The sequence below is a fragment of the Periplaneta americana genome, chromosome 16, assembly GCF_040183065.1.
Source record: "Periplaneta americana isolate PAMFEO1 chromosome 16, P.americana_PAMFEO1_priV1, whole genome shotgun sequence".
In the NCBI taxonomy this organism is placed as follows: domain Eukaryota; kingdom Metazoa; phylum Arthropoda; class Insecta; order Blattodea; family Blattidae; genus Periplaneta; species Periplaneta americana.
Window position 1 is genome coordinate 179,876,384 of NC_091132.1, and position 12,188 is coordinate 179,888,571.

At 34.9% G+C, this 12,188-nt stretch overlaps 1 protein-coding gene across 3 annotated transcripts in view; it reads right to left on the minus strand.

The window, feature by feature from the left end:
- The window catches only part of LOC138692118 (zinc finger protein 492-like), a 38,538-nt gene that overhangs the window by 18,804 nt on the left and 7,546 nt on the right, over positions 1-12,188 (minus strand). Inside the window, exons 3-5 of one of the 3 annotated variants that reach the window (XM_069815086.1) lie at positions 11,479-11,604; positions 9,149-9,228; positions 783-7,297 (exon numbers count right to left, since the gene is read on the minus strand). In XM_069815086.1, the coding sequence (XP_069671187.1) occupies positions 6,586-7,297; positions 9,149-9,228; positions 11,479-11,604 (918 nt within the window). In that variant the 3' untranslated portion in view covers positions 783-6,585. Of the gene's footprint in view, positions 1-782; positions 7,298-9,148; positions 9,229-11,478; positions 11,605-12,188 lie in introns of those variants that run through there. The other 2 variants (XM_069815082.1, XM_069815083.1) reach the window with 2 other exon arrangements.

The window sequence follows — 12,188 nt, forward strand, 5'->3', positions numbered from 1 at the left end:
GAATTAACACTCGAAAGTGAATAATGTCCTATACCGTAATTGTTTCATTTAATAGACAAAGTTGTATATTTAACAGATTTGCCAAATCGTTAAGAAAGTTGAAAGTGTCTACTCAAAATCTATAAGAAATAACATGTTACTGTTCTTATGGTCTTACCTCATGATTAAGGGATTTATCGATGAATGTCACGAAAATACCTTGTTCCAGATCTCTTTCATAAAACGTAACCGAATTTTGCACAAAACGGAAATCGTAAGATTAAGTGAAACTGTCAGGTACCATTAGATATAATATAAGTAATTATTGTTTCATTAAAACTTGACCATATTTATGTTGCAAGTATCTAACTCACCTCAGATCGATGACTTTAAAGGTGCTTCTCAAGACACTCTTGCAACAACTGAAGTTCAGATCTCGAGAACTGTGTAGATAAGAATTACGATTGACAAGCCTGAGTAGTGATGACTGGAACAACTCTACAGTCATCTTGAACAGTGGACCGAGAGTGGTTTTTTTCACCATCAAAGTGAACTTCAACAAATTGCCTCACTTCTACAGCCTTTACTTGTATCAGCAATCTTTCAGCCGGGAAAAGAGATGAAACTATACCTTTTTATAAAATCCTCATGCGATATTATTTCAAACATAAGATATGTGACAGCATAATGACACATGAAAGGTTTACTTCGAGTAATTAAAAACATTTTATTATTTTACGGAAAGTTTATTCTTGATTGAATAATAGGTTATTAATTTTTGTATTCAAGAGTTGAAGCAAATAATCTGTTTCCATATTCATATTCATTCATTTTATTCCTCATTATACCTAGTGCAGTATAGTTCACATAGCCCGTTATATTCCTTAATCTTGTAGCATAAAGCCTCTTTTCACATTCTTTGACATTTTATCACTTTTTCCACACTCATAAAGTAGCAGTACAAATAAAATATACCACGATAAATACATACAATTATGGTTACTTAATTACTTCAATAAAATTTTGACAAGTACACCGCATGACTACAAAAATATTTTATGATCCACAATAAATCATCAATGGAAACAACAATGTGCATAATTGAATATGGCGTTCTTTCATGAGTACAAACCGATTAACATATACAAAGGTTAATTAATTAATTAATTAATTCATTCATTCATTCAGTGTTCTGCACAAGGACAGGTCTTTCACTGCAAACCCAGCTCTCTCCAATCTTTCCCATTTACTGCCTTCCTCTTTGTCTCCTAATATGATGCATATATCTTAAGTCGTCTATTATTTGATACTTTCTCCTGTCCCGAACTCTTCTCCCATTCACTTCCGTCCAGTTTATGATTCAATATGTAGTTTCTTCTCAGCTAGTAACCCAACAAATTCCTTTTCCTCTTTCTGATCAATTTCAGCATCATTATTTCTTCACCCACTCTTTCCAACACAGCTTCGTTTGTTATTCTGTTTGCCCACTTCACAAGTTCCATCCTTCCCTATATCCACATATCAAATTCTTCTATTCGCTTCTCTTTACTTCACCGTAATGTCCATGTTTCTGCCCCATACAATGTCACACCCCAAACAAAACATTTCACTAATCCCTTCGTTAGTTCTTCTTCTACATGAGATGTGCAGAAGACGCTCCCTTTTCTATCAAATTTTCCTTTGCCATTGCTATTCTTCTTTCCACTTCCTGGCTGCAGCTCATGTTGCTACTTATAGTACAGGTACAACCAAAGTATTTGAAGCTGTCCACGTGCCCTACTGTCTCACTTAGAATTCGCAAGTTAACTTTCCTTATTTTTTTTCCTATGACCATGGTCCTCGTCTTATTTCTATTTATCCTCGTCCCATAATACTGCTCACAGCTGTTATTTAGCTCCATTAACATATCCACTAGCATAGTTTCCTCTTCTACTAACAACGCCATATCATCAGCAAATCTTATGAACTTTATTCTTCTTCCTATTATCACTCCCATCACGTTGTGAAAAGTCTTCCTCAAACCCAGGTTAAACTCTTTCAAAATATATGAGACAGATGGCCGGTTTGTCCAAGTATTGTCAGAACACTTAACGACTGTTAAACGTTCAACAGTTTGTTAAATACAGTTTTTCCATTTCTTCAACACCAGCTTGGCTTAACAGATTCTTAACCGTTTGTTAACTTTAAATGTAGGATTTCTGGCCGTTAACTCATTTAACAAACAGTTAAACATGGCGGATAACACCACAGCTGTTCAGACAAAAGTTGTGAAAATAAAATGTTATGTTTCTCTTTGAGGAATGTTTAGAGTAAGGGCCGGTTTCACCAAGCTTCAGTAAATCAGTCCAAATGAAACATTAGCTAGTACTGAACATTAAAATATTTACACGAGTACGTTTATATGTGCGCTCTCCTGCTAGACTTCATGCCGAGCAGCTATATGTGCCTCGTCGCGTTAGTTACGTCATGACTGTTCGATGGAGTAGTCAGTAGCGAGTTGGATTGCCCGTGTTCGATTCTCCTCGATACCTTTTTTTTTTTTACTAAAGTAACTAATTTTTATACATGTTACATTTTTAATTTTGTGTACTGGAACGAATTATTTCGCAACTCTGGCTCCACTAGGAGAATTTAAAGAACTCTTGGCAGATCAATTTTCTTCCCGAAATAAAACAAAGATAAACAAACAAATTAAAGAAAAATAAAATAAATACACATGTGGATCTAATACTTCATCCACATGCCACCGGCGTCTATCACTGCCTGGCATTTTCAGGGCATTGAGTCCACCAGATCGCGGAAATAGTTCTGGTCTTTAGCGAAATCTTTCCAGGTAGCCAGAACTTGATCCCAGAACTGATCTGGATTTTGAGGTGGGATGTCTCGATATTTGTCAATCCTCCTCTTTTTCATGCTTTTCCGTGAACAGTCTTTGAACGTTTATGGCGGTGTGCACGGGGTGATTATCCTGCTGGAAAATTAAATTTCCATCGGAAAGAAAACGATTATAAATTACAAGAATCCAGCTCTTTCGCTTCTGTTTTAAAGCCAGTGCAAACATATCTTATCTCTAGCTATAATATAATTCTAATAAATTAAAGTTAATATACCAATTAAGTTTAGTTATGTTTGAATGCACATTATGTATTAATTTACTAATATTTCTTAGGTACCGGTATGTAATTATGATAGTCACTTTCATGTCTTCAAATAAAACTCAGTTGTATGCTACTTAGTTGACTAGTTTCACCTTTGTCTCAGCCGTTTTTATGATATTCTAACCTATGATCAGTTTCTTCTAAAATTTTGAGTACTGGTACCACGATCTTCGTGATGCCGTATCTTTTGTGAATTTTTGTGTCATTAAAATTTTCAAAACGATCGGTTTTTAAATGGTTAACATTATCTCCATTTGACTCTTAATTTTCGAGCAGTTCCAGATATAACAATTCTGCGTCGAAACGTCCCGCATTTTATATTGCAACTAATGAATAATTAAAAATTTAAAGACGAAAATTTCTCTCAGTAAATTTAATTATAGTTTTACTGGTTCGTTAGGCTAAAGATGCTTGGTGAGATATAAAAATGATTTAATGAACCAGTAAATAAATTAATGAATCATTAAAACCTTAATGAAGCTTTGTGAAACCGGCCATAAGACTGGTAATATATAATTTAAAAGATATTTTGGAATATTAATATAGGGAAGATAATCTTTGTAAGTCAACTGATTATCATACTGACGCTTATTTCGATGCTGAGCTATTATCCATTTAATATTGAGGAAATGTGCGATCTCAACGTAGCAAGAAATTGAAGTCAGATTTGAATATCCTACAAACAGAAATAGGCCATTTGTTCCAATTCACCAGCTACTATTAACTCTAGATTCTATGTTACTGTCTCTTCAACTATAGCCGATGTCAATAGTACTTCAAAATAAGCAGTGAGTAAATAATAAAATGTTTCAGCAGCAATTGCTTTTTTAGGACGAAATTACATATAATTTATACATGGACCTGAATTAGAGAATTTTATATGATACGGAATTCTCCTCGGGGTTTTGTGTACAGTTGACTACACACATTCGTGTAATTATTGTCACCTGGTGGTCATAATGCTGAGATGTTTCTATACAGAAATTCATATTTAGCATTATAAAATATAGCCATACTTATAATAATTATTATTATTCAATAGTAGTCAATGCAACTTTCATTTACCAACTTTCTGTACTGTATGAATCATGGCTACTGTAACAGGTTACGATTTTACACATGTTTCATGACTTACTCTACAGTACAGAATTTAAATAATAATATCAGCCAATACGAAGTTGTCTTATATAAGCAAAATCATTACCAAATGCTGTTGAGTAGTTAGAATAGTATTAACAACAGTTAAAGTTAAGTGTTGGTTATTTTAAACAAAATTATGTTGGAAAAATGGAAAACATTTTAACAAAACGTTTAAAATAAACCAGCTGTTAATTTAACATTTGTTAAGTCAAATTAAACATTACTTCGAAAAACTGGCCAAGAATCTTTTAAGAATTTAATTTAAATGGTGATCTGGTCAGATACATGTAGTCTACTAGTCACTAACTTAACTGAAGAATATTGCTGGAAAACCTATTAAGTGTAGTATAAATATTCGTAATTTAAATATGTTTTGTATTGATTAAGGCTGGTTGAGTGGAAGAGAAAGACTTATGGCCTTAACTCTGCCAGCGAAAATAAAACATTATTATTATTATTATTATCATCATTATTATACACTCTGAGTTGATTAGACACTATGGATGAAGAAGATATCATCGTACAGCCTCCTAGCTAGAAAATATATGGGGAAATAGCTTCATGAGAGCTATAGTGATTATTTCTTCTTAATTGCTATTGCCAAATTTTCAACATAAGTATTTTAACGGTATTTTCGTTCTCGTTGTAGTTTTCGTTCCCGGTTTATTTTGGATGCCTGAAGGTTTTAGTGTACAGGACTGGGGAAAATACGCTACACAGACATCGCATTACTAAATTTTTTTGGTCAGTATGTTTGGAACATAGTTAAAATAGTCTTACAAAATAAACACGTTTCAGAGATATCAGACTTGAAAGGATTCTCGCCTATAAGTGTTAAAACCTATTAGGCTACCCTACAGTGAGAAACCTTTACCAGAAGAATTGCATAGAAAGATTCATTAAGAAAAGCTTCCGTACATCAATACTTTAGCTATACTTACTAAGCTAAACATATTTTACTGTCACATTTACAAAGTTTATGCTCTGTGGACAAGGTTTCATAAATTTTATAATTATCGACTAAGGGAATCACTCACAACCAACATCGCTTCGCCCCTGTTAATGGCCTGTTAAGGTACTCTTATGAGTGAATCTTTTACCACAAACGTCACATTTGAAGCGTTTCTGACCTATTTTCGTGAACTCTTAGGGCACTTATATCTTTGAAACACCTTCAACGAACATGAAATTTAAAAGGCTTCTCTCCAGTGTGCCGACGCAGATGGCTATTGAGGTTACTGAACATCGAGAAAACCTTACCATAAACTTCACATTTAAAACGTTTGACGGTTGTGTCCTGGCGTTCATGAACTTTTTGGTATTACAAATTCAAGTAACACCACAAACATTACAGTTGAAAGTATTCTCGGCTGTGCTGACGTTCGTGGCTTTTTAGGCTCCCCAACCGAGCGTAGTATTTACCACAAACATCACATTTGAAAGGTTTCTCGCCTAAGTGCGTGCGTTTATGGCACTTTAATTCATTCAAACCAGAATAACACTTAAACACCACACTTGAAAGGTTTCTCGCCAGTGTGCAGAAGGTGATGATTTTTCAGAGAACACGAATGCAAGAAAGACTTATCACAAACATTACACTTGAAACGTTTCTCGCCAGTGTGCGTGCGTTTGTGAGTTTTTAAGTTACTGAATAAAGAGCAACACTTACCACAAACATCACATTTGAAAGGTTTCAAACCATTATGGACTTTCAGTGCAGAGAACTTTGCGTAACTCTTACCACAAACATCACATTTGAAAGGTCTGTCGCCTGTATGCAGTCGTTTATGGTCTTTCAGGTTATTCGTCCGAGAGAAGCATTTACCACAAACATCGCATTTGTAAGGTTCATTGCCTGTGCGACGTCTTTTATGGACTTTAAGGGCACTGGACTGAGAGAAGCAGTTGCCGCACATATGACATTTGAAAGGTTTCTCCCCACTGTGTATGCTTTTATGAGTTTTTAAGGTACACAGCAAAAAGAAACACCACAAACATCACATTTGAAAGGTTTGTCGTCTGTGTGCAATCATTCATGGTCTTCCAGGCTATTGGAGTGAAAGGAAGCATTTACCACATATATCACATTTGAAAGCTTTCTCGCCTGCGTGACATCGTTTATGGACTTTTAGGCTATTCGAGTGAGACAAGCATTTACCGCAAACATCACGCTTGAAACGTTGCTCGCCAGTGTGAAGGCGTTTGTGACTTTCTAATTGACTCGCCTGAGTAACATTTCCCACATACATCACATGTGAAAGCTTTCTCGGCTGTGTGCAGACGACCATGAAAATTTAGGTTACGAAACTCAAGAGATGCATTTATGATTTTTCAGAGACTTCATATACGAGAATGACCTACAACAAATATCACATTTGAAAGGTTTCTCGCCGGTGTGTACTCGTTTATGTTCTTTCAGGTTACTAGACTGATAGAAGCATTTACCACAAACATCACATTTGAAAGGTGTCTCGCCCGTGTGACCTCGTTTGTGGAGTTTAAGGTTATTTGACTGAATAAAGCTTTTACCACAAACATCACATTTGAAAGGTTTCTCGCTAGTGTGGGAGATTGTATGAGATTTTAACCTACACAACAAAAAGAAACACTTACCGCAAACATCACATTTGAAAGTTTTTTTCTCGCCAGTATGCGTCCGTTTATGAGATCTTAAGTTACACATCAAAGAGAAACACTTACCACAAACATCACATTTGAAAGGCTTCAAGCCACTATGGAGAACTACATGGACTTTCAGGCTACGCAATTGAGTGAAACATTTACCACAAATATCACATTGGAAACGTTTCCTTCTTACTTCCTTGGATAAATGACTGTTCAGTTTTCCCCCGAGGCATCTTTTAGGAAGTTCTAACTCCAACTGATTCCAACCTTCATTAGGCAGCACAGATTTCCCCAAGGAAATTGAATTCTTGAGAATTTCACTCACAGTCTTATTCACTTCAAGTGTAAGACTGTCCAAATCTGTTGATACATTTCCGTCATTCGTAGCTGCAAAACTGAAGAAAATATACTATCAGTCTCTAAAATAGTCGCTACAAATACACATTCAATTTATTGAATATTCAAATAAAACAAACCTATATTCATGAGGAGGTAGATTATGATTACAAATACAAACTTGTAATTAATTTATGAGTAATAAAACAAACCTATATTCATGAGGAGGTAGATTATGATTACAAATACAAACTTGTAATTAATTTATGAGTACTGTTGCAATTATCAGAATGTTTCAACAATTTGTACTTCACCTGTACAATGCATATTTTATTTAGTAGTTTATTTTACGACGCTTTATCAACATCACAGAATGAATATTATAACAATTACAAACCGTTAGTTAACTCTTCGCTACCTTTTACCATTTATTTTTAATAAACCTCTCTGTCCAAAATCTACTGCCTTTGTCTTACTTTTATCGAGACGAGCGAGATATTTTATGCGATTGTTTCGAAATTCGGGATTGCAAATATGAAAGTTACACGGGATAAACGAACAATGTCATATTTCCATTAAAGGTGAGATAGTGATCTATGTCAGTACATTACTACAGTATTTATTGATATTTATACTTGAAATGAAGAAAATTATGAGTGTATCCGTGGTTTTAATTCTCCTTTACTAATTTCGGTAAAAATAACACTAAAGTTTGCAGTAATACAGCGAAATAGATAATGACAGCACCCTTAACAGCATTATGACATTGTTCGTTTTTCCCGTGTACCCTTCATGTGGTATAACGATTGCTATCTCTTATTGTTATGATATATAACACCTTTTTTGTACGATAATTTTGTCAGTTTAAAATAGGAAAACTTGCAGTGGAACATTACTGATTCTATTTCATAGCAGCGTAATCATGAGAAAATCTGTATTGGTATTATCTCTAACTTGATATTTGTTGTTGTGCGAACACTGAACTAATAACAAAGCATTAAGAGTTCTGAACCATGTAATTTACAATTGTAATAGAATATAGGCCTACTAAAATAACTTTTTACCTCCACTTAATAACGAAACCCCGAGCCAGGTGGATCTGGGATCGACGTGCAAAGAACCTTATCTGGAAGGGTCGGGTTCGACGTGGAGGGAACTGCATCTGGAAGGGTTGGTTTCGGTGTGTAGTGAACTGTATCTGGAAGGCTTGGGTTCGACGTACAGTGAAAGTGAGTGAGTAAACTTGAAGAACTAGCCAAGGCGAACGAAATGTGAACTGAGAAGTGACAGTTTTGTTCTGCACATAGTGCTTTGTGAACATTAATTGAAATTAGGGGTACATTTTTGTTCTCAATAATACACGTCACTTCTGTGAACACTCTCTAGAACTTTGAATGGAAAATAAAACAAAACATTATAGACGCCTATTCCTGCTAGGACTAGTGAACAGCTGGTACGTCCCTGCATCACCCAGAGATCTACGATTGTAGTAGTGAGAAGGCCAGAGCATGTTTGTATGGAGGCACTTGGTACACACACTCCGTTGAATGAGACCTGCATTAGCCAAATTATCAGCTGGAAATGGAAGGAAAAGTGGACACTGCCACATGCGCACAAGTTTGCCGGAGAGGAAACTGACCTGAAGCTTCTGATGATAGACGACATTAAGACATATGGGTCATTACATACATCATTTAAAAAATGTGCCAGCGATGTCATGAATTGTTTTGGGCTTTTAATATAATAATGTTATTATGAAAATAAATTAAACTGCCAAATATGACCGCCATATCATTAATACTTTGGTCATATGGATGATTGAAAAATGGGTGGGAGTTACATGTTATCCTTAATTTAAAATCATCTAGACACCCTATATGTCCACGTGAAGGCTCGGACATGACACTCACCTTTCGATGAAAATCTCATCCTCTGGTATTACTTCCACCTTTGGCTCCTCATTCAATCTGTGCAAGTCACTCTGCTCTTCCTAAAAAACAGAGCAAATAAAAGGCAGAGACAGCACAATTTGCATTAACAAAAGCAAATCAATTTTAGATGCCACAGAATTCCGTTGAACCCTTTGCGGCATAGTGGTTATTCAGAAGAACCACCGGTTTCTTTCTTTCTAAATTTTATGGCACAGATATTCCACCACGGAACCATCTCCTGAGTAAATAATTATAGAGGTACCATATCCGTTTTGAAATTATGTCCAGAGTTGAAATGCTGAAAAAAATTGATCGAAGCTTTGTTATGATCCATGATATGAAAAACATAAAAAATTAATTTGTGCTTCAAAGGGTTGTCATATTAGCCCTACCAGAGTTCTAGCTAAAAGAAGAGAAATCTTGGGGCAGATGTTTCATAGGATAGTTCTTTTGCCTTATAGAACAGATTTTTTCACCTTTTTCAACATGTGGCACAATCAAGATGTAATTTAAAATCCTGCGGCACTCTCAAATAATATAAAGCTGATGTTTACAAGCAGGACGGGAATTTTGAGGGATTTAGGAGGGAATGATTGCTACAAAACACATATAAACCAGATAAATTTATGTATGTATTCATATACTAAATAAAATAGTTTTAATTTTATATTAATTATTTTCTAGTCAACATACCGGGCAATAAATTGTGAAAAGGCACATGGTGCAAAAAAAAAATGTAGAGAAGAGAAACAAAATACGTATCATTCACAAATTGAACGAACACAATTTATCTATCTTTATTTAAACATTATGATAGACATGCAAGATTTAATGACATAGAATTATTCCAGTGCAATATTCTGTGATAATTATGCGTGTTTATTTTTTAATTTGTTATTTAGGAAATTCCAAAACATACAATATCATCACATGAGTTGGTAAGTATTTAATGAGCGAAACATTTTCTTTCATAAAGGTAAATAACGTTTTAATTAAAATTAAATTAATTTTACTGATCAGGCTATCATAGATACGCGTCAGACATTGTCTTCTGTGCTGCTCCCAAACCTACGCTGTGTTCACTGAAGGCTGACTTGCCAGCAGATGTTTAGAGTGTGCCGTGAAAAATGGCTGTTATAGAAAAACTAATTAACTGCTGTATAATAGCAGAAATTAACTATGAACGAACAATTCAATTTATAGTCACGAATTTGGTAGATTATTTAAATGGTCTTTACGATACTGACAACTGTAATGGTTATGTACTGTCTGAGCAAAATAAAGGTGATAATGGCAGCAAAATGAATCCAGGGACAGCGCCGAAAGTTAGCCAGCATTTGTTCTCAATTGCTTAACCCAGAAAAAAACTCAACTACGTAACTTTCCCATTACCTGGTACATAATGGCCTGGTTCAGTTTGCTTTTGATAGCTCATAATTCCAGCAGTTAACAAACATATTCCACTGGTAATTAAATGTTGAGGATATATGGTTAACAATGTTAATACTGATTAATTTATTCCAGTTTAGCTGCATAATTTCTACCAAGCAATATCATGTATTATCAAATTATACTAAAGCTCCAGTACACATAGATTCCTTTGCTATGACCATAATGATCATTACACCGTAGATAAAAAATTCGTTCAACCATTTCGTGAACTCGGTAACTTGAAAACAGTAAATAAATTAAACAGTAGCTTCATGCATGCTCTGCCTGCACATATATATAAGAACATTTAGCCAAATTCAGACCCTATTCCGGAATGCACTCAAAATAAACTATATAATTTATCTTAAATTTATAAACTATATTTTCTCTACGGATAAAATAATGTTCTACAAAAGATATATTGCAAATACCTAAATACTTAAATTCAGACGCTAAATAACCTGAGATGCTGATACAGAATTGTAAAATAACCTACTTAAAAAAAGAAGAATGGGTGAACAACAAATGATGGCAGGTGATAACGTTCGCATATACATCTAAAGCAAACTCAATTATTAGCATCCTTAAGAATAACATTTTTTTCAAACGCACTGTTGGAATGTGTAACTTGGCAACAATTAACAGTAACAACCTTTTTCGTTTTCATAATTAAAACATAAAACGAGATATAACAGTTGAACATTACTTCTCTGGAATATGACATGACTTGTAATAGTAAACAGTGATAAGTGTTTTTGTCTCCATCATAAAGTGAAACGCACTGCAAGTACTCTTGAAAATAGGTAGTGTCCGTTACAATTCTAAATACAATATAAAACTCGAAGAAGAACACAGTGCATTCCTTGTGCTCCACTCACCTCTGGTTCTCGTTTGACCACAGCGAACGGATCTTCCTCAAACTTTACCTCTGATAAGAGATCAGAGCTCTCGTTCACATATTCCTCCTTTATAGCAGTCACATGATGATCCAAGAAATTCCGTTCCTGCAGTACAAAGAGACGTCTTAAAAGAACAATTTATTATAGGGTATTAAGAGACGACTTCTAACGTTACAGCCTGCTCTTTAATATTCACATGTAATGGCTTGATATGATGAATAGGGCAGGACTCATATGTGGAAACAAATTTTTCGGAAAAAAATGTTTATTCATGTTATGAACGTCTGTAATAATCGTGCAAATGTGGGCCATTCCTGCGTATAATATACTATTGTGCACATATTTTAGCATATTTTGAAGATTGTGTTGGACTAAACCCAAAATTTGAGTTTTGCAAAACAATTAAATTAAAAATAGAGTCTGGATTGTTTTGTTGTCAGCACAATATTTCTTGTTGACAGTACTGGATGGCTAGAATTTATTTGTGTATGAAGGGAAACTGTGAAAAACCACCACTGCCTGCCTTTGTTCCATTGAACTGCAGCCCAAAATGACACACTCCCACACATTCCTGTCCACCTGACTCTATCACCCGTATCCTTCTTTTATAAGCTTCACTTATTCTGAATGGCGCACTACCAGCATTTTGTTTCTTCCGGCTAGTACTCAAACTCCGGCTACCGCTTACT